This window comes from Panthera tigris, chromosome E1, assembly GCF_018350195.1.
Source record: "Panthera tigris isolate Pti1 chromosome E1, P.tigris_Pti1_mat1.1, whole genome shotgun sequence".
NCBI lineage: Eukaryota > Metazoa > Chordata > Mammalia > Carnivora > Felidae > Panthera > Panthera tigris.
Genome location: NC_056673.1, coordinates 54,687,143 through 54,709,273, shown reverse-complemented (window position 1 = coordinate 54,709,273; position 22,131 = coordinate 54,687,143). Strand labels below are relative to the sequence as shown.

The 22,131-nt window shown below is 44.4% G+C and overlaps 2 protein-coding genes across 5 annotated transcripts in view; both read left to right on the top strand.

Annotated features, from left to right (window-relative positions):
- The window catches only part of LOC102963787 (CMRF35-like molecule 1), a 101,833-nt gene that overhangs the window by 55,946 nt on the left and 23,756 nt on the right, over positions 1–22,131 (top strand). For all 3 annotated transcript variants that reach the window (XM_042965498.1, XM_007091227.2, XM_042965497.1), the window contains one exon: positions 3,099–3,349. The gene's annotated coding sequence lies outside the window, so the exon portion shown is untranslated. The remainder of the gene's footprint in view (positions 1–3,098; positions 3,350–22,131) is intronic.
- LOC102963130 (CMRF35-like molecule 6) overlaps positions 1–22,131 on the top strand; it is a 41,996-nt gene that overhangs the window by 10,269 nt on the left and 9,596 nt on the right. For both annotated transcript variants that reach the window (XM_042965500.1, XM_042965501.1), the window contains exons 2-3: positions 5,842–5,861; positions 13,749–13,899. In XM_042965500.1, coding sequence (XP_042821434.1) covers positions 5,842–5,861; positions 13,749–13,899 — 171 coding nt within the window. The remainder of the gene's footprint in view (positions 1–5,841; positions 5,862–13,748; positions 13,900–22,131) is intronic.

Genomic DNA, 22,131 nt, shown 5'->3' with positions numbered 1-22,131 from the left:
TTCTCATCAGCTCATAGGGGAGTTTCCTGTTTGCAGTCAGCAAGAACCACATCCCTTTAATGCCCTTTGATATTCTTATCTGCCTCTTTCTTGGTTTCTTTCCTGGCCCCTGTCATGGAGAACATGCTTAAATAGTCTGGTTGTTGCAGGAGGGAAATGGGTTTTCCAAGCAGTGACCCACACAGCTGGAGAAGCCAGGCACTCACTCACCCCCACTCCTTTCCCCTCCGGAGAGGTCGCTGCAGGCTAGTTCAGCCCCACACTCTGCTGCCTTGGGGGAGGGGTTGTGCTGGCAAAGTTCCTCTTATCTTCTTTCATGTGTCCAAATTTGTATTTTTTTTTTCTCCCCTGGAGTGCTGGAATCTCTCCTTGGGAAGTCTGGACTTCTACAAAGGCTCTCTCATTCATGGGTATCTGCCCACTAACACCCCTCAGATGTTCCCCAAATGCAAGTGGGGAGGGTGGGGGCTAGCTCATTGGCTACTGCTGGTTCTGCAGTCCTTACCAAGGTCTGTCTGCCTACTACTCATTGCACAAATGGGCAACACTCTTCCTGGGTCTCTTGGTGTATGGTACTAGATTCCATAACTTCCACAGAGACACTATTGTTTGTGGACAGATGCCAATTTTTAGTTGTTAAAAGGGAGAGAGATAAAAAGGAGGAATGCCATATGCCACCATGATGCTCTCATTTTTTTTAAGTTTATTTATTCATTTTTGAGAGTGGGAGAGAGCATGTACACAGGGAAGGGGCAGAGAGAGAGAGAGAGGGAGAGAGGGAATCCCAAGGAGGTTCTGCATTGTCATTGCAGAGCCTGATGCAGGGCTCAAATTCATGAACCAACCGTGAGATTATGACCTGAGCCAAAATCAAGAGTCGGATACCCAATAGACTGAGCCACCCAGGCGCCCTTCTCTGTCTAATTTCTTTTTATCACTGAATGATACTCCTTTGTATGATGCACCACAGGTTGTTTATCGATTCACTTATTGAAGGACATTTGGATTGCTTCCAATTTATGGCAATTATGAGTAAAACTGCTATAGACATTTGTGTTCAAAGTGCTCTTTTAGGGGCGCCTGGATGGCTCAGTTGGTTAAACATCCAACTTCGGCTCAGGTCATGATCTCACGGTCCGTGAGTTTGAGCCCCGCGTCGGGCTCTGTGCTGACAGCTCGGAGCCTGGAGCCTGCTTCCGATTCTGTGTCTTCCTCTCTCTCTCTCTCTCTGCCCCTCCCCTGCTCACCCTCTGTCTCTGTCAAAAATAAAATAAAACATCAAAATAAAAAAAAATTAAAAAAAACAAACAAACCAAAGTGCTCTTTTAACCCTTCAAGGAGACCCTACAACTAGCACTTGTGGTTTGTGACACACTGATTTCTTCTCCATGACCACAGTGCTCTTGGTGGTTTTTCAGGCTACAAGAACAGAAAATTGCCATACTATTGTTTTTTAGCACTTGCTTGCCAAACACTTGCTTCTCAGTTTCTTCCAGAAAAAAAAAAAAAAGTCAGCTGAATAAAAAATGATTGGGGTTGTGAGTGGAAGCCACAATGATGAGAGATATACATGAAATAAGAGAATGTAGTCCTTTGTCTCTGCAGGGTAGGCCCAGATGGAGTCTAACATGACTGGCCTGTGTAGAGGGAAGAAGTGAGTCTTGTGGCCAGAAACATGAACCTGTTTGTGTTGTGGTCACTTTCCTTTTCTCTCTTCCCAGTGCCTGGGGCAGAAGTGTTGATGGAGAATTGAGTAAAAATGGTATCAGGGATAACAATTGAAATGACAAAGACTTTCAGGTTACTTCTGCAGCCATTTATATGTGCTTAGTAGAACTGATAAAATCACCTGTGTTATTCCAGAGATGTTAATTCCAACCACCCTCACTTGCATATAACATTTTATAAAGTTTTATTTTGAAATTTTAGATAATACAACACTTCATAGTTTGCAAAGAACTGTCTACTCATCAACTCATTTATTTCTCATGACAACAATACATGAGAAAGCTGAGGCTCAGAGTTTATTTACCTGCCCAAGGTCATTTAGCAAGTGAATGGCAGAGCTGAGAGTAGAACACAAGGGTTTTGACTCCCAATCCAGTGCTCTTCCCAACTGCTTGAGTTCAGGGACAATTGAGGAAAGTGGAAAGACCAGTGGATGCGAATGGGGTGGTGAGGACAGCATTAGGGGGGCATGCACAGAGAAAGGTGCTCAGGTGGTGGTGGCAGGTGGTAGACAGGGATAGGCAAGAGTCTCTTGTTTTTAGGCTGAGCTTGGTGGGTTGTCTCAGTTCAGTGGATATCACCATGCTTCATGGCAGAACTTAGCTTTGATGGAAGAGAATTCGATTTTGTTTTGTTTTTCTTTCTTTCTTTTTAATAATTTTATTTCATTTTTAAAAAGATTTTGTTTGTTTATTTATTTATTTAATTTTTAAAGTAGGTTTCACAACCAGCATAGAGCCCAGAGCACGGCTTGAACTCAAAACCCTGAGATCAACACCTGAGCTGAGATCTGGGCCACCCAGGCACCCCTTATCTGATTTTTTAAAGTAGGTTCCACAGCCCAGCATGGGGATTGAACTCATGACCATGAGATCAAGAGTCATGTGCTCTACGGACTGAGACAGCCCAATGTGCCCCTCAATTTTGTTTTTTCATTTCAGCAAACATTTGCTCACCTAAGTCCTCGGTCATGTACTAGAGAAAAGGGGATAAGACTCACTGTCACAAGGAGAAGAGTTGATTAATGGCAGTGATGAGAGTATTTCACCTCATCCACAACCTCCAAGAGACTGATTTATAAGCCAGGTTTCCAATTTATTTATTTGCGATGGGAAATATTTGTGACATGATAACTGGTGATCTTTACTTACCAAGTGAAAGGTCTGTTCAGGAGACCAAATGATCATTCTGAACATTGCTTGAAGATAGAATTAGTAACCAGGAATGGTAGTCAAAAGTCACCTGTGTCAAGCTGATTCGGTTTGCTTTTGTTTCTTTAATGGTGTGCTATGTTTGTCTCAGTAATAGGCTTGTCACTAACATGTGGTTACTCCCAACCATTTTTTTCTGGATTCGTTTATGGCTATTAGATATGATTGTCCTGTCACATCCAACCTTGTGACCTAGAGACAGTGCCTGGGGCTGACACGGATGTGGATTCTGGAATCTGGTGATCAACATTTGAATCCCAACCCCGTCACTCACTGTGACTCATGCAAACACTTAACCTGCTTCTTCTGTAACTGAGGCTGAGATTATTTCTGGAGAAATTCCCTGCGGCTCTTGGCCACAGCCACATGCCGAGATGAGATTGAAGATCACCCCAGCCTGGACTATGATGGTAACTAGTCAGAAATGCATGTTAATAGATAGACAACAGATAAAATATGGGATCTGGAATGAGGGAAAAGTCCGCAACCGTCAAGAGGAATGATCTTCAACTTCCGGGAGGAAGCTCAGAATTTTGATGTTTAGCTGAAAAAGCCACTGAATATGAGGCTGACAAATTCAAAATTCATGTAAAATAAATATTCAAGAAAGCGTGTTTGTATGAGTGAAAGGGAGGGGATGTAGGGTCACAGGAGAAGACAAAAAGCAAAGTAAAAATAAAATAAAAGCCAAAGCCAGAGCCACAAACTGATATTTGTGATTGATTTCAGTTCTATGTGCCGAGATCCAGTGCAGAAAGTAACGGGAAGTGGGGCAGTGCCATAGGGCAGAGGTAAGGACATAAAGCAGATGTGAGATAGTGTGGAAACCTCAGGACAGGCCTCCTGCAAATAAATGCTGCAAATAAATGCCCATTCCGGCTCTTGCTTCTTTATCTTTCTGATAATTATGCTCGCTTTCACTTAACTACTTCCTGGTGGCATATCAGGTGGTAACTGAACTTCACAGATCATGGTGTTGGGGCAATGAGCTGTGGGCCTCACTGCTTTGGTATAGATTTCTATGGCCGTTAGTTTTACAAAGTAGGAGTTCATAGGACAGAACTTTACAGCAGTGATATAAGACTTTATAGATGAGGACACAGAGCCTGAATTTTTTATTTTGTCATTCTAGTGGCTGTGAAGTAGCATGCCTTGTGGGGGTTTTTTTGGGGGGGACATTTAAAATTTTTATTTAACTTAATATATATTTTTTTAGTGTTTATTTATTTTTGAGAGAGACAGAGCATGAGCGGGGGAGGGGAAAAGAGAGAGGGAGACACAGAATCTGAAACAGGCTCCAGGTTCTGAGCTGTCAGCATAGAGCCTGACGTGGGGCTCAAATTCACGGACTGTGAGATCATGACCTGAGCAGAAGTCGGATGCCCAACTGACTGAGCCATCGAAGCGCCCCACTTAACTTAATATTAATATCTGATCTGCCAATACCCTATTTATGTTCCTACCTTGTCTGTGAAATAAATTCATAAAATCATTGAAGTTAGTGATAGCACTAAGTCTCTAGTAGCTGGGTGGAGAGACAGGAGGAGTGGGTCTGTACGTATGTATGACCAAATCATTTTTCTGAAGATTATAATGTTTCAAACAGAGGTAATCTCTTAAGCACCAAAGTGTCCATTTCCGTGGCATTAAGTATATTCACATTTTTGTATAGCAATCAACAACATTCCTGTTGTGGCTTTAAATCGAATTTCTCTGATGACTAATGAAGCTGCACATGCTTTGCATATGCTCATTAGCTACTCATAGATCTTCCTTGGTGAAGTGTCAGTTCCAATCTGTGGCCTATTTTAAAAAACTGAGTTGCTCACCTTTGTTATCAGTGATTTATACAAGTTCTTTATATATTCTAGATGTTCAATGTCTATAGTCCATGGCAAGACACATGTTTTGCATATATTTTCCCCCTGCCTCTTCATTTTTTAAGTGATGTCACTTAATGAACAGGAAACTTCCATTTGGATGAAATCCAATCTGTAATTTATGGGGGTGCTTTTTGTGTCCTAAGAAAGTAATTGCCTACTTCAAGGCTGCAAAGATATTCTCTTTTATGCTTTTTTCTGAAAGCCTTATGGATCTGGCTTCTATGTTTGGGTCTGTGGTCCTTTTAAAATTAATTAATGAATTCTAATTAATCATGTGTATGGAGTGAGTAGAGGTCAAGGTTCATTTTTTTCCCACATGGATATTTACTTGTTCCAACACTTTTTCCTTTTGCATGGAATTGCCCTGGTGTCTTGATGGAAAATCAATTGACTGGGGGCGCCTGGGTGGCTCAGTCAGTTAAGCGTCTGACTTCGGCTCAGGTCATGATCTCACGGTTCATGAGTTGGAGCCCTGTGTCGGGCTTTGTGCTGACAGCTCTGAGCCTGGAGCCTGCTTCAGATTCTGTGTCTCCCTCTCTCTCTATCCCTCCCCTGCTTGTGCTCTCTCTCTCTCTCTCTTAAAAGTAAATAAATGTTAAAAAAAATTTTTTTTAAGTAAAAAGAAAATCAATTGACCGTGTACATGTGAAGTTTGTTTTCGGAGTCTCTATACAGTTCCATGGATCTATTAGTATGACCTTGCCCAGAAATTTAGGATGACAACAGACAATTAAATCTGCAACCTCCTAACCAATAAGCAGAGAAAGCCCTGAGCTGCTTTCGTGGCTGCATCTCATCATTGTTTATATCCCCCAATTTCCCCAGGGCACTCCCTCTATGCCCTCTCGCTCCCCCGATATGAGCTCACTCAAAAACTACTATAGAATCTAGGAATCGAAACTGCAGGCCAGATTTAGAAGCAATTGTGCAATGTTGGGCAGTTCCTAAGTTACTGCTTGTGTGGTTCTTCATGATTTGTGGATAAGAAGCTTGTTTTTTGTCTTTCTCTTGCTGACTAGTGTGGACCGTGCATGTGAATGTAGGTGGGCATGTGCAGAAGTTCTTTGTATTTGACTGTAAGTATTTGCATGTGTTCCTTCCTCTATGGGGTTCATCAACTAAGAAACTGGGATCTGTGGGTAGAGCATGCATACGTGCCTGGAGATATCCAGAATCTTTGTGACCCTCAGTGTCCCATCCATGATGTTTCTGGGGTTTCTAAAACTGAAGCGAATGCACCGAGGCCTTGTTGACAACATCCTGAATTCAGAGCAGTTACTCAGAGAAAGGTCAGGAGGGGAACGGCTGTTCTTTTATCTTCATGGGCCTCATTTGACCAATAGAGGTTGCAAATAAACTGGCTAAAAGCATGGGGTTTGGGGACAGAGGGATGTGAGTTTGAACTTTGACTCTGCTACTTCTTGGCTTTTTCATCTTAGATAAATCACTTAATCTTGCTAAGATTCAGTTTCCTCATCTGCAAAATGGGGGATCATCATCGTTCTTTTTTCAGAGGGTAATTGTCGGTATGAAATAAGATAACAGATACAATCTTTCAATATTTATGGGTTATTATTATAGCTATTAATAAACATTTACTAAGCACGTTGATCATAAAGCACACAGATGCCTCCTATCCCTATGCCCTGTGATACACTCTAGTGATCAAAACACAAAGTTAGGGAGAAGCTGACTCAAATGCCTCCTCTTTCACTGTGGGTCACTGTGAACTTGGACATGCCATACAACTTCCCTGAGTCTCACTTTCTCTGTCAGTACAATGGGGTTACACCATCTCCCATGTAGGGCTTCTGAGAGGTGTCTCATACAGCAAACTCTGGACAAATGTTGGTTCTTTTTCCTTAGGCATCTTCCCTTCCATTTTAATATGTGTGTGTGTTGGTGTCAGAGAGTGGCATTTCTGGGCCACAGTGAGGGCTGAGAAGATATGTGAGCGTTTGTTTTTCAGATGACTCCTCAGTGAGGGGCCATGGCCAGAAAGTGGCCAGAAGAGAGGATAAATGTAATGCCAGCTTCTGGCTGGGAGCCATGTGGGAAACACTGGGGCTGGGGAGCCACCTGGGATTCCTGTTCCTACCTCATTAATACCAAAGGAACTAAAGACAAAGAGAAGAGAGAGCAGGTCTCCATTACAGATGATCGCAGTCAACACACCTTCCCTATTACCATGGAGAAAATGCAGGATTGTTGGCAATGTTGACACTGGCATGCAGGTCAAGGAGTTAGCTGGCTTAGAGCATCCTACTGCAGCCTTGAGGGTGCAGGGTCACTGACCAGCTTCTGTGTCCCTGACCTGGGAGGAAGTCCTAAGTGTAAGACAAGGCTGGCTATGGGACCTAAGGAGCTGAAGCTCATGGTGAGGAGGAAGAAAATATCAGAGAAATCTCATTCTGATATTCATCTCCATTTTTCCTCTCCTACCTTGACCTTTGGCAGTAAAGATCTCCAGTGACATCCTTCTGCTAGATGTGAAGGCCATCTTTCCCATCTGTCCCATTTGATATTATTGACTGCTCCCTTTGGGAAACTTTGCCTTATCAAGTCCCCTGGGCCTCCCATTTCTCTGGACATAATTTCTTGGTTTTCTTCGTGGACTCTTCTTCCTTGGTCAACTCTTTAAATAACCAAGGTCCTCCAACATCCCTGTCTTCTTCTTGGTCTGCAACAGGATTCTCATGGACATCCTGGTGGTTCCTACACACGCTTTTCCAACCCTGGAAAATGGAAGACCATCCATTCAGTTGGTCTTACTAAGCCCCTCTGTCACACGCTCCAGTCAGTATATCTACCTACCACCTCTGTCTTGAACATCCACCAGGATATCTCCTACCACTGTTCCTGAAGCCCCTCCAACTACCCATGCCCCAGATCACACTTCTTACTTCCCTCACATCCTCCTCCCTCTAGCTTCCTGACTCAGTTCATGGTGTCCTCAGCCCAATCTTTACCAAGGCTAGACACTCTAGATTCTTTTTTGGCTCCTTATCCTATACCTGGTCAAAAGTCTTGTCAATTAGATCTTTATTTAATAATTCAATTTTTTCTTTTTGCTAATTCTCATAGTAACTCTCATGATCGGGATTCTTATTACCAGCCTCTCCTCTTTCCAGTCCACCCCACATATCTCTGCAGGAGAGGTCTCTTTCTAAACCTCACTCTGGTCAATCACTCCTTTGCTCAAAAACTTACAGGGGTTACTTATCACCTTTAGGGTGCAGTTTGAGGCCTCCCAAGACCCATTTCTCTGCTAACCTCTACAGCTTTATCACTCCCCACTCCCATGACGCCTCATGCTGCAGCCACAATGGACCGACCCACCTTTTGGTTTCTTCTAAGTGGCTGCTCTGGCTCTTTTCTTCTTCTAAGACCTAGTTCAGCATCACCTCTTCTGGGAAGTCTCCCCTAACCTGTCCAGCTATGGCTGGTCATGCCCAGCTATGCCCATGTCTGAGTTTTTATCACTTTTAGCACATTGTGTTATGGCTGATTGCCTCCTGGACTCTAAGTCCTACTGGGGCTGGGGACTGCCCTTTTCATCTTTGTATCCCCCCACCCTTGGTACTGGGCCTGCCCCAGGGTAGATACTTTGTGAAGGTTGGTCGTTTGTTACTGAGTGAGGTCCACTATAAAAATAAGTACTTCTACAGGCATTTCTTTGTTACATCTTCACTACACAAATCAAAGCCCAGCCTCTTGGTAATCTGTTGACAAGCAAGTGGGATATAACAACACACATTAATATTGGTCTGCTTTGCCAAACTTCACTCCTTTGACCTGAAAGTGAGTTGTTCAATGAATTACGGCACCTAAAGAAAACATTCTCCAGGAAACTGAGTCTACAGGTTTCTGGAGATTAGACTATTGATAAGATTGCCTTTTTTCTTGTAATTTACTAACATATTTGTAAACTGATGGAGAACCATGTCCTGTATGACTGTGATCTCTATCAGTTAGCCATTTGTTTTCTTTCCTTTGCTTTGTCCTTGGGCAGCCAGGAGTGCTTGAGGAACATCACACATATCCCATTACCTCCCCCAACTTCATGGTATATAGCGAGCCATTCTTCACAAAGCCAGTGCAGCTGTTCCTGCCCACAGGTCCTGTCCCCATGCTTTAATAAAATCACCTTTTTGCACAGAAAGAAAGAAAGAAAGAAAGAAAGAAAGAAGAAGGAAAGAAAGAAAGAAAGAAAGAAAAAACATTCTCGACCAAATGATAAATTGAAAGGAGATCTTCATTGGGAAATTTACTGTAAATGACACAAAACCAGATTTTAGAGGGAAAACCAGCTTCAAAACAAATTTCAAGGGAAGACCAAAAGCTTAAAAGTGATGGTTTTTGAGAAGCTTCTATCTTAGAGCCTATGCTGACCAAATGATTCATGGGATTATTGGGAGGAGAAAATCATGTAACAGATGCAGAAGTGCATTGAAAAGTCAAAGGTGCCATTCTAATGGAAGTCATTACCCAAAGAGTGGCTTGTAAGCTGTTTCTTCTGGATCCTGGTATAGCCTTAGCTACTTTGTGGACTTCAATTGACAGAGACAGAGGGTAGAAAACTGTCTTTGAAATGGATATTTCCCTGTTGTACTTTTAACATCTTTCACACCTGGTAACCTCCTCTGTGGCCCTACATGGGCCAGTTATTAAAGTGGGTGTGGCTTAGGGACCACAGTGGATCCTGAGAAAGACAGGGAAGAACAGATGAGCCACTCCTCACCTGTCCCCTTGTTCCTGCCACAGGTCCCTGCTCATCATATTTTCCTCCCTGCTTCTGCCCCCACTGAAGGTGCCTCTAATCCTGAACCTGCTCTGTGTTGTAATCTGTGTGAAATGGCCTCAGAAAAGCACTGAGGATATGGGGAACCTGGGTGGCTCAGTCAGTTGAGCATCCGACTCTTGATTTCAGCTCAGTTTATGATCCGGGGTCATGGGATTGAGCCCTGAGTAGGGCTCTGTGCTGAGCGTGGAGCCTGCTTAAGATTCTCTCTCTCCCTCTTCCTCTGCCTCTCCCCCACTCCCTCCTTCTCTCTCTCTCTTACACACACACACACACTTTCTCTCTCTCTCTCTCAAAAAAAATAAATTTAAAAATAAAAAAAAATAGGCACCACGGGGAGTTGAAGCAAAGACCTCCATTTTCTGTCTACAACCGCCTCTGATGCTAGTTATTTGGAAGAGCCATATTTTTACCCTCAGCACTCAACCCTTTCTGATGGGCTCAAGAGGATATCAGAGCTGATGGCTCATTTATACCTGTGGCCCATGGTGAGTCATCAAGATCAAACCAACACCAGATTGTGCTTGACTTAGTGGTGCCATGGCCACTTCCCAAATGGAGATATGGATGACTCTGGTGTAAGACTTTAAGACTCTGCTTAATGAAACCAACATGGACCCTAAACTGGAAACTTCCATTTATCTCCCCAGGGTTCAAGATCTGGGACCATTTCTTAATCCAGGAAGCTGTCTAGGGTAGCAGTCCTGCTCACCCCATCTGCCTTTACTATTGTTTATGTATTTATCCATTGGTCTTTCTTCTTTGTATCTGCCTTCACCTCTTGGGTGTTTATAAATGTTGGTAGAATAAACTCACAAGAACACTATCTTACTTCTGAGTCCCTAGAACTACCTAGTACCTGGAGCATGGCAGGTGCTGTAAGAATGAATACTTGTTCAATGACAGGATAAATGAATCATGCTGTTGCTCTTTCCTGAAGCCTGTAGATATAAGAGGGAGGTGATCAGACATCCATGATTGGCACTGAATCTCACACTTCCTATAGGAGTTGAGGATGTATATAACATGAGTACTGGTTGTGATCCACAGGATCAATCTTAACAGAAAAATTAGCTGCCATGCTTTCGCAATGAAGACTAAAGACTTTACCAAGATCTATGAAAAACACCTCTCCCCTGCCCTTTGCCAGCCTATCGGGTGATGGCAGTGAGACCCCACTTACATTTCATTCCTGGCATTAGACTCCCATGCCTATCAAAGTTTCAGCCTTTCTAGCAGTGCTCTGGGGTTGTCTCAGGGACGGTTAACACAGAATCTGGGCCTTGCTCTGCTCCTGATCACTGAAACTGCTTGAGTGAAACACTGCTGCCATGGCAGCTGGCATGTTCCTGGACACCGATATCAGTGTCTCCAGGTGAACCCAGATCTGCTGGCCCTTGGGGCCCCAGAGTAGCCATGCTGTATCCTTCTTCCCATTTTTGGCTCACACTGTCTAGGCTCTGAGGCAATGATGCTTGTCTTTCCGTATGTCACAGAGGACTGGTGAGGACAGCTCTAACATCTGCTGCCTATGGCCACTCTCCTCACAGGCTAGACCTAAGCTCAGGTGCAGGGAGAAGGGCTTTGAGAGACCCTTGTCTGTCAACCCCCTCCCCTGCCTCTTCTGCTCTCAGGCTTCTTTCTCCAATGTAGATGGACCCCTGGAGTCTGCCTGCTTCTTGGTTCATCAGACATGGCTGGGCACCTGTTACATTTGTGTGAAGTGGTCTGGTGACTAATGTCAGGATAACCTGTTTCCGTAGGTCAACTAGTGTCTCAAACTAATTCCATGGGCATGCTTGGGGGTCATTATACCACTTCACTTTTTTTTTGGAAGGCAATTATCAGCTGGATGCTTAGCCCTGACTCTGGTTGCCAGGTAGATGTATATTAACTTATTCACTCATCTATTCAAGCAGCACCCATTTACTGAATGCCTGTTGTGAGCCAGCCACTATACTAAATGCAGAGACTAGTAAGATAAATCACACATGGTGCCTATTCTGGAGGGGTTCTTGGTCTTATTGGAGAGGGGACATAACCTCACTCTCCAGTTTCTGGTGGAGTTCAGCTAATTGCCAGTGGGAGGTAGAAGGGCAGAAAGAAAGGTGTTTCCCTGCTGGGTTGGGAATGTCTGTGTCCTTCCACCAAAGGCCCTCAGCCCCTGCCAAGTGCTTTTCTCCCTCAACTTTCTGGGAGGTCTCTCCAGTGGCTCTGTTGGGTTATGGTTTTTATCCCCTCTCCTCCGTCATTTGTTTATTTATTTATTTATTAAAATTTTTTTTAATGTTTATTTATTTTTGAGAGAGAGTGAGACAGAGTGTGAGCAGGGAAGGGGCAGAGAGAGAGGGAGACACAGAAGCTGAAGCAGGCTCCAGGCTCTGAGCTGTCAGCACAGAGCCCGATGTGGGGCTTGAACCCACGAACCGGGAAATCATGACCTGAGCTGAAGTCAGAGGCTTAACCAACTGAGCCACCCAGGTGCCCATCTACTCCCTCCTTTAGACTTAGGGGTGGTAAGGGCTCCCTGCTGCTGCTAGCCCTGGGTTTTATTTTCTCTAACTTTTGTTGATTTCCTTTAACTCATTCCCTACCAAATCAAATTATCTTCAATTATACCATCTTGTAGGTGTACCAGGATCCTGGCCGATGCGGATTTCTAATTCATCTTTGTATCTGTAGGGGCTGGTACCTAGCAGATGCTCATTAAATGATTGTCAAATTGATAATAATATGATGTGATAAGGGCCATGTCAGTAGTTTTTATAAGACTTGCTCTGTGAACATCCAGCTTCCAGTCCTGACTCCAGAAAAATCTGCTTGGTTAGCATATTTGAAGACACAATGATAAATTAAAAAAATGTGACTTGTCTGTTTTGGGAAGTTGTGGGAGTTTTTGTAGAAGTGGGTGCCCTGTGATGCTAATTGTTAAAAGAATCAAAACCACAGCATTTCTGTCACTATTAGCAGCTTGTCTTCCTCCAGCTTCTTCTCCTTTTGAACAATTGTATTTTCCCAAATTTTGATGTGATGGGAAAACAAACTGAAGTGTAGGGGGAAAAAAAAGAGACATAAGGAAGCAGTAAGAAAAATGAAGGCTATTTCAGTCCAGCTGCTGTAGATGCCCCCTAAATTTTGGCTGCTGAGGCAGGGAGAACAGCGAGACTCTGCAATGCTCCCGCTCACAGCTCTGCTCCTCGGTGTCCCAGGTCCCAGGTGGGATGATGGTTCCAGTATGAGGAGCAGGCCTGGTGGGCGGGAGAAGGGGAGTTGGAGGGAGCGGGGACTCACTAGGGAAAGAACAATGAAATCAGAGGGATGCCCAGTATTCAGAGTCCAACTCCAGATAGTTGGTGGTCCTGCTGATGGCAATCTGGAGACCCAAGCAAAGCCACCAATCAGGCTTTGTCCTCCAGAGGGCACAGAGACAACCCAGGGTGTGTGTGGGTAGTCTTGGAGGCAAGATGGAATCTCATTCAGTAGGGTGCTCCAAACACAAAGTAGGGCTGGTGCACAGTGGAGACTTCACATGTGGCAGTTGACTGCACAAATGGATCCCAGTTGTTCTGAACATGCATAAGCCCAGAAGCAAAGGAAGGCAGTGTCTGCAGGTTAACATGAGAAGGACAGAGACAGCCAGAGTAGATGGCAGAATGCTGGTGGCAGTGAGGACCACAGGAGCTCACCAGCAGGGCTGCCTGATGGAGTCTTTGAAGGGGGCAGGGTCCCGATGCTTCCCAACCCTGGGCTTCCAGAGAGGGGGAAAGAAAGTTCTCTGCTACAGAAAAAGTTGTGGTTATCTATTCCTATATAACAAGCAATCTTAATGCTTAATGGCTTAAATCAATAACCATTTTATTAAACCTCACAGTTTCATGGGTCAGGACTTTGGGCAGGACTTGGCTAGGTGATTCTTCTTTTGCACCTGGCATTAATGGAGGCCACTTGATGGTACTCAGCAAGTGGATGAACTGAAATGGAAGGAGCAAGATGACTTAATTCATATGTCTGTGCTTGGTGGAAGTAGCTAGAAGGTTGGCTTAAGCTGAGACTGTTGACCAGAATACCCACATTTGGTCTTTTCAGCATGGTGGTCTTGGGCAACTTGGATTTCTCTCATGGTAGATGACCTCCCCAGTGAGAGCATTCCAGGAGACCAGGTGGACACTGCAAGGATTCTTACGATTCCTCCTTGAGATTTCCAGAACATCACTTTTGCTGCAGTCTATTGGTCAAACCACCTTGAATAAAGACCAGCTTCTTCCTCTTGATTTTGGTGAGAACTGCTCTCTTGTTATTCTGTGTGTGTAGTTACACCTCATGCTGTGAAGCCTCTGAAAGTGGGTGCCTTTTAGAGTCTACTAGCTTGGGGCTGAAGCCTGACTCTGACACTTTTGGACCCCATGATCCAGGGTAGAACACTTAACCTCCCATAATCTGCAGGGTTGATAATCTTCCATACTCTACAGGGCTGTGGAAGAGTTACAGCAGTGTCAGAAACACAGTAAGCATTCCAAAATGTTAGCTGCTGTTGTAATAGGCATTAGTGTTCAGTAGTCAGCTAACCCACTGGAAACATTCTTGAATAAATAGCTTTGCCCTTTGGGGGGAAAATTCTTTTTTATTAAGTTTATTTATTTTGAGGGAGAGAGAAAGCATGAGCAGGGGAGGGGCAGAGAGAGATGGAGACAGAGAGGATCCCAACATGCACTGATAGTGCAGAGCCTGATGCAGGGCTTGATCTCATGACCATGAGATCACAACCTGAGCCAAATTAGATGCTTAACCCATTGAACCACCCAGAGACCCCTGGGGAAAAAGAATTCCTAATCTCTTGGAGGTACTCTCCATTTTCTCACCTGTAAAGTGGGTGCCCCAGGGTGCTAACATTCAATGCTGGTAAGTGTCCAGGGCCCTGGGGCTGGCCTTGCTCATGCCCAGTGGTTGAGGGGAAGGCAGAAGTGACAGAGGGCTTTTGCCTTCATGTGGTTGTGGAGCCTCTGGAGGAAGTACTGCATCCTGATTCCAGCAAGGGAGAGAGGGTTCTGACTTCCCCCCTTTTTCTTTCTTTCTTTCTTTCTTTCTTTCTTTCTTTCTTTCTTTCTTTCTTTTTAAATTATTTTTTTCTGGTGCAGAGATACATGAAACTCAAGTACAACTCCCACCCATGATGAGGTCCAGTTTTGACTTCGGTCTTGTGCTACAGGGCTTCTCTCTTATTGAGTTGTGGAGAAAGGCATATCCGAGAGAGCAGGCAAGAACTTCCCACGCCCAAGGTGTAACCCAGCCAACATGAGTCGCTCCGTGGGGAGTCAGAAGCTGCACCAGGTTGAGTTGTTGCCCAAAGAAAATGTTTATTTGCAGCAAATAAGGAGATCACTGCGAATAAGAGAGGGTGAATAGGTTCCTTAAATTCAGGGTTAGGAGTACTAGATAAGAAAGACTTGTCATTTGGTAGAGGGCATGCACCTTAAGGAAACACGCCTTTACATACGTATATTTATGTAAATGAGGCTGAGGTTCCTCCCTGGGTGGAGATTTTAGTATTATAATGAGATAAAGGTAATGGGAGGTCATTCAGGAGGTCACTCTGAGCACGGTCCATCATGAGTGGGGGGGTGGTATTAGCTCAAAAGGTCTGGGTGTTCTGGGCCTGTGGGAGGCAGGTCTTGTGAGGGCAGTCATTGTCGCCATCACCTGAGGGGTGGTTTTGGGTTTCCTTTGCCTGAGTTAAGAGGAAAGCCAGAAAGAAGAGCTTAAGGAAAAAGATAAGACAAAGGTTAGTGAGTACAAGCAGGTGGGAAGTAAAGGTCAGGTCTTGGGGTCTAGCTGGTGACAAAGGGTCTCCAAGGCTGGCTCCTTCTCCCTTGAGAAGACTTGTGTTTCTCTTACCGGAAACAGGTGACCTCGGCCTTCCCTGCTTGTGAGCAGTGGCTACATTTCGAGTCTCTTCAACTCATCAGAAGGAAACAACTCCACTTGGCACAGCTGACAGCTGATTTTCCAAGAGTCCCGTCACTCAACCTCCTGACTTGACAGAAGTGCCACATTTGCTGTGGCATAGCTCACTTCTCCTTTGGTGGCACGTGATGATTTTGTTTCCCTGTGCTTGTTTCCTGAGGACCAGGCAGCAGGGGTCTCGTGTGCCAGGCCACGTGGGCTGACGGTTTGATCTAGAGTACCTTCTGCTCCCTCTGTCTTGTGTGTGACCGTGTGTCTCAGTGAGTTCAGGCAGCATAACAGAACCACAGACTGGATGGCTTAGGAACGAACAGGTCTTCCTCACGGTTCTGAAAGCTGGAAGTCCAAGATCAGGGAGCCAGCATGGCTGGGTTCTGGTGAGGGCCCTCTGTCTGGTCTGGTTGACCAACCTCTCTTTGTATCCTTAGATGGCAGGAAAGGAGCTAGTGAGCTCTCCGGCCTCTTCTGAGGGCACTATCCCATCCATGAGAGCTCTACCTTCCACCCTAATCACCTCCCGAAGGCCTTTGCATCACACCGGGATAGGGTTTCAACATATAAATTTGAGGAGGGTGACACTGGTATCAGTCTTACTGCAGGCTGCCATAACTAAGCACCACCGACGGGGCCGCTTAAATAATAGAATTTTTCTTTCTCACATTCTGGAAGCTGGAAGTCTGAGATCAAGATGTCCACAGGGTTGGTTTCTTCTGAGGTTTCAGTTCTTGGCTTGTAGACACACCTTTACCCTGTGTCTTACTATTTTTTTTAAAGAAAGTTCCATACCCAGCATGGAGCCCAACACAGGGCTTGAACTCACAGCCCTGAGATCAAGACCTGAGCTGAGATCAAGAGTCCGATGCTTAACCAAATGAGCCACTGAGGCACCCCTACCCTATGTCTTCACACAGTCTTCCTTCTGTATATGGGTGTCCTAATCTCTTCTTACACAGACACCAATCACATTGGATTAGGGCCTACCCTAATGGTAAATGACCTCATTTTACCCCAATCACCTCTTTAAAGACTATCTCCAAACACATATGTGGGGTTAGGACTTCCACATATGAATCTGGGTGGGGACACAACCCAGCCAGTAACAACGCATCCATGTGTGTGCCCGTTGTGTTTGTTCCTAGTAACAGCTTCCCTTTCTAGAATTCCTTCTCCATTTCCTATCTTGTCTAGAGAGACCCTGGGGTGTGGTGAGGGTGATCAGACATCCCCTTTTTATGTCTGATGTGCTGTGATAGCAACTAGTTTCCCCTTTCATCTTCAGTGACATGACTTTTGGACAACAAACAAATTCAGAGACCTGGCCCCTCTCCTGACTCCACAGTCATGCAGCCATGGGACCTGGGGCAACAAAAGTACTTGCTTCTCTAGTGTGGCCTTTCTATAAACCCGTAAGTCAGCTTAGATGATCATGTAGATACCTTTCGCCTCTAACTGTGATTCACATTGTGTTATAGCAAGAAAGAAATATCTTTGATATTTATTGAATGGATTTCTTTGAATAAAGATGAAGTTTTATGTAAAAAAATGGGGCATCAGTTTAGATGTCAAATTATTAGAAAAATTTATGTATAAAAGCTATTTTTTTTTGATCCTCTAAGAATGAAGACCTTCCCAAGAAAGCCTGGGAAAGTGGGTGCTGAGTAAGTTCACACACCTGAAGTCAGCCCAGATGACATTTTTCCTTGTGAGAGCTAAGCTTGCAAGGCAAAAGAGGGCAGAGAGGACTTTTTCCATTGTTATGGAACCAGGCTGGAACGCTGGCGGAAGAGCCAACTGGCACTCAGAGATCTTGGTAGATCGGAGATTTATGTAACACCGGTGGGCTCAGAGGAGACCGTTTCTCCAAAGATCTGAGCCCTGAGCACAAGCATGGGAGACAAAAAATAGTCTATTACTTCCGCATTCAGCATTAGTAGTAATTTGGCACAAGGCAAGCAGGGCAGGAAGAAGCATCCGGAAGAGGGGTCTCTAAGCTAGAAACTAGAGTTTGTGTTAGTCTTGTAGGCCATCTTATGGTGCATAACTTTATTTATTTTCCCAACACCATGAATTCATTGTTGAAATTGGGCATTGATCCCCATTTTCAATCTCTAATTTCAAAGTATTGCTTGTGTTGTAAACAAACAGTCCCCAAAAAGAGTTGCTTGTGGGAAGCCCTCCCCACCACTCCCAACTTAATACCTAACCTAACTGCAGTTTCAGCCTCTCCCAGGAGTGGAATTTTAAGCCAATCAATCTGGAATTTCCTAATGAGCATTAGTGAAGGAATTTGCATGATAAGACCTCCTGCTTCCTCCCCCTCTCCCAACTAAGGAAAGGTGACCTTGCCTGAAATAATCCTTATTTTCTTTTGCTGATAACTTCCTTGCCCCACCATCCTTCTTATAAAAACCTTCTATTTTGTACAGCTTCCAGGAGCATCTCTTTACTTGCTAGATGGGGTGCTTGCTACCTGATTTCTAGAGGCCACCTTGAGGCAACAAGGCTTTGGCACTGGAAACCTGAGCCAAGGCAAAAGGCCCACAGTGAGGGAGCCTGAGGCAAACAGGCTCATTAAGCGACCCACCTGGAAATAGCCATAGTCCCTTACAGACCAGTTACAACCACACACAGTTTATAAGATTACTAAAAAGCAGAAAAGTCCTTACATTCCATGACTGAGCACTCCACCCCATAACTCTGGCCCTTACCACTGCTTCCTGGCAGATGGTCTCTCTTTTACTATCCTACCTGCTGCCCCCTTGCAAATGTATTCAATAAACTTCTCTTTTGTTCTGCCTTGGGGGGATTCTTTCCCCACCTGTACCGCCAGCCCTGACCTGATCAGGGTGCTCCACATGATTTATGATAGTAATGATGTAGGGCCTGGAGCTAATGGCCAGGAAAGAATTCCTGAGATTTTTTTTTTGGTGCCAAAAGGTGCCTTTATTTATTTTATTTATTTAAAAAATCTTTTAATTTATTTTTTGAGAGAGAGAGAGAGAGAGAGAGAGACAGCGTGTGAGCAGGGGAGGGGCAGAGAGAGAGGGAGACACAGAATCCAAAGTAGGCTCCAGGCTCTGAGCTGTCAGCACAGAGCCCAACGCAGGGCTCAAATTCATGAACCATGAGATCATGACCTGAGTGGAAGTTGGATGATCTATGACTGAGCCACCCGGGTCCCCCTTTTATTATAGCGTGGGCTCAGGACCTGTGGGCAGAAAGAACTGCATTTCAGTTAGTGGGGGTTAGGGATAGCAGAGGTCTCTAAGGAATTTGTGCATGTGAGAAGCAAGGTCTCCAGGACCTTGAAGGGCTAGCTGCTAAGACAAGATTATTTACTACCGTCTAGTAAAACATCAGTCACGAGACCCTTCAGATGTATGTACATCAGTGGGCCGTATGTTTGACAGATGATTGCTAACATATGTCTTGGGGGGGGGGTGTTTTCGGCTCTCAGAGGGAAGTAACACCAACGAGAGCAAAGCTGTAGTGGTAAAACATTAAAGGAAGTCCTTGAGGGAGCTTCAGAAGCGTTAGAGTCTGTATGCCTCAGAGAATCTGCCTGGAGGCGACAATCCACAGCCCTGTCCAGTCTTTGGTCCTTTTTCTCCCACCAATAATAATAATAAATAATAAAGCCTATTAAATCTTCAAATTTAGTCAGTTGAACTTTTGTTTTTTTAACACTTGGTTAATGCAAAATAATCTAATCCCATTGGCAGAACATTCTTTTGTGTCCCCCAAACCTTTTCCAGGCTGCTCTCTTTCCTCCTGATCAGTTCGTGCTCATTAAACACCACTAAGCGGCAGATGTGGGGCCAGGTACCAGAGACACGGGAGTGAACGAGGCAGAATCCCGCAGAGTGCTGCATGCATTGCAAGCTGCAGATGATGCCAGCTGCACTTACAAGTTCATGGCCGAATGTGTGCGGGGGGCACGGTGGCAATACATAGACGTTGATCTGACCCAGCTTTGAAAGGCACTCCCAGGAGGCTATCTGAGCCCTGTTGGGTAAAGCTGCAAGTTCTGGCTCTCCACTGAGCCTGCACTGCTTAGATCCCTGTCTGGGAGGGGCTCTGTGCCTCGCTGCTCCTGGACACCCTGCCCTGTGCTGCGCTGGGTGGGCGGGGCTGCCATTTTCTCTGTGGTTTGGCCAGACGTAGGAAAGTTGCCCTCTAAGCTTCTGTTTTGCTAGATTGTCCATTTCCTGGTTCTTTGGCAAGAGAGATGGTTTTTGTTGAGGCTCTTTCACCCTTTTTTCCCTGTGCCTGTTAATATATCCTGATTGCTGTCTTCTCCAGTCTGGGGTATTTCCAAGTTTGGGGTATATGAAGCCAAAAGAAAACCCAGAGAACTTACCAATTCATTTGTTGTTCCTTGACTCTCAAGGTCCCTTGCCAGTCTACTTTTTCTTCACCTTTCAGAACCTTCCTATTTTTGTTTTATGTGTCAGATCCAGGGGTTAGATGTCCTTTGGGGGAGGGATAGGGAAAAAATGGACTATCTTCCTGGAAGCAGAAATGCATGTTTCTAAGGACTAGGCATAGACATGGCTTACTTTGTTTCTGATGACATTCCCCTGCAGAGCCTCTGTCTCATGGTCCTTCTGGATGTGGGTGAAAGTGAGTTTCACCACTTCCAGGCCTGCCCATAAGACATCTACACAATACCCACCCCCACAATGCATGATAAAAACAGGACCAGTATTGAAGGTGTTGGCATTGTATGCTGGAAAGAGTCTAGATCCTTCCACTTGGAGAGTTCCCTGACTTTCTTTACTGTGCAAAGTAGGCAAGAAATAAGCCTGTATTGCATTGAGCTACTGAGATTTTAGGACTGTTACAGCAGCTAATATTTATGTAGACCAGTGCACCATGTCCCTTCTCTTTTCTTCACTTTCTCCCCTAATGAGACTGGACCTCAAGGTTCATCTATGCAATGTTTATCATGTTACTTCCCCACCTTGTCTTTCTGCCTCACAAATCCCAAACTGTTCACTCTCTATCACTGCACCTGTACATTTCCCTGTCTTATTCTGGGGTGACTGAGTGCTACCGGGGGCAATTCAGTGATGGTGCCAGTTAGCACCACCCTCTCAGTCTCAATTAACTGGGCTCTCAGCAGCCCTTAGCAATCCTTAGACATGCTCCTGGTCGGCTCCCTCTCCGTTTTCTCTAGCCACTATCCCAACACTTTCCTCTCATTCTCTACTTCCCATTTCAGCTCCTTGCTTCTCCTTAGAGTGGAAAAAAACCTTCAGAGAGGTATAAGCTTCCTCAGCCTTCTGTCCTCTCATTTAATAAGCTTCTCTAATGCTTCCTCTCTTTTCTTTCTTTTTTAAAAATTTATTTATTTATTTATTTATTTATAAATTTACATCCAAGTTAGTTAGCATATAGTGCAACAATGATTTTAGGAGTAGATTCCTTAGTGCCCCTTCTCCATTTAGCCCATCCCCCCTTCTATAACCCTTCCAGTAACCCTCTGTTTGTTCTCTATATTTAAGAGTCTCTTATGTTTTGTCCCCCTCCCTGTTTTTATATTATTTTTGCTTCCCTTCCCTTATGTTCATCTGTTTTGTATCTTAAAGTCCTCATATGAGTGAAGTCATATGATATTTGTCTTTCTCTGACTGACTTATTTCGCTTAGCATAATACTCTCTGGTTCAATCCACATAATTGCAAATGGTAAGATTTCATTCTTTTTGATTGCCTAGTAATACTCCATAGTATATATACCATATCTTCTTTATCCATTCATCTGTCGATGGACATTTGGGCCCCTTCCATACTTTGGCTATTGTTGATAGTGCTGCTATAAACATTGGGGTGCATGTGCCTCTTTGAAGTAGCACACCTGTATCCCTTGGATAAATACCTAATAGTGCAATTGCTGGGTCATAGGATAGTTCTATTTTTAATTTTTTGAGGAACTTCCATACTGTTTCCCAGAGTGGCTACACCTAGTTTACATTCCCACCAGCAGTGCAAAAGAGATCCTCTTTCCCTGCATCCCTGCCAACGCTATCATTGCCTGAGTGGTTATTGTTAGCCATTCTGGCAGGTGTAAGGTGGTATCTCATTGTGGTTTTGGTTTGTATTTCCCTGATGATGAATGACATTGAGCATTTTTTCATGTGTCGGTTCGCCATCTGGATGTCTTCTTTGGAGAAGTATCTATTCAGGTCTTTTGCCTGTTTCTTCACTGGATTATTTGGGTTTTTTATTTGATTTTTTTTTTTTTTTGGCGTTGAGTTTGATAAGTTCTATATAGATTTTGGAAACTAACCATTTATCAGATATGTCATTTGCAAATATTTTCTCCCATTCTGTTGGTTGCCTTTTAGTTTTGCTGATTGTTTCCTTTGCTGTGCAGAAAATTTTTATTTTGATGAGGTCCCAATGGTTCATTTTTGCTTTTGTTTCCCTTGCCTCTGGAGACATGTTGAGTAAGAAGTTGCTGTGGCTGGGGTCAAAGAGGTTTTTTCCTGATTTCCCCTCTAGGATTTTGATGGCTTCCTGTCTTATGTTATGTCTTTCATCCAT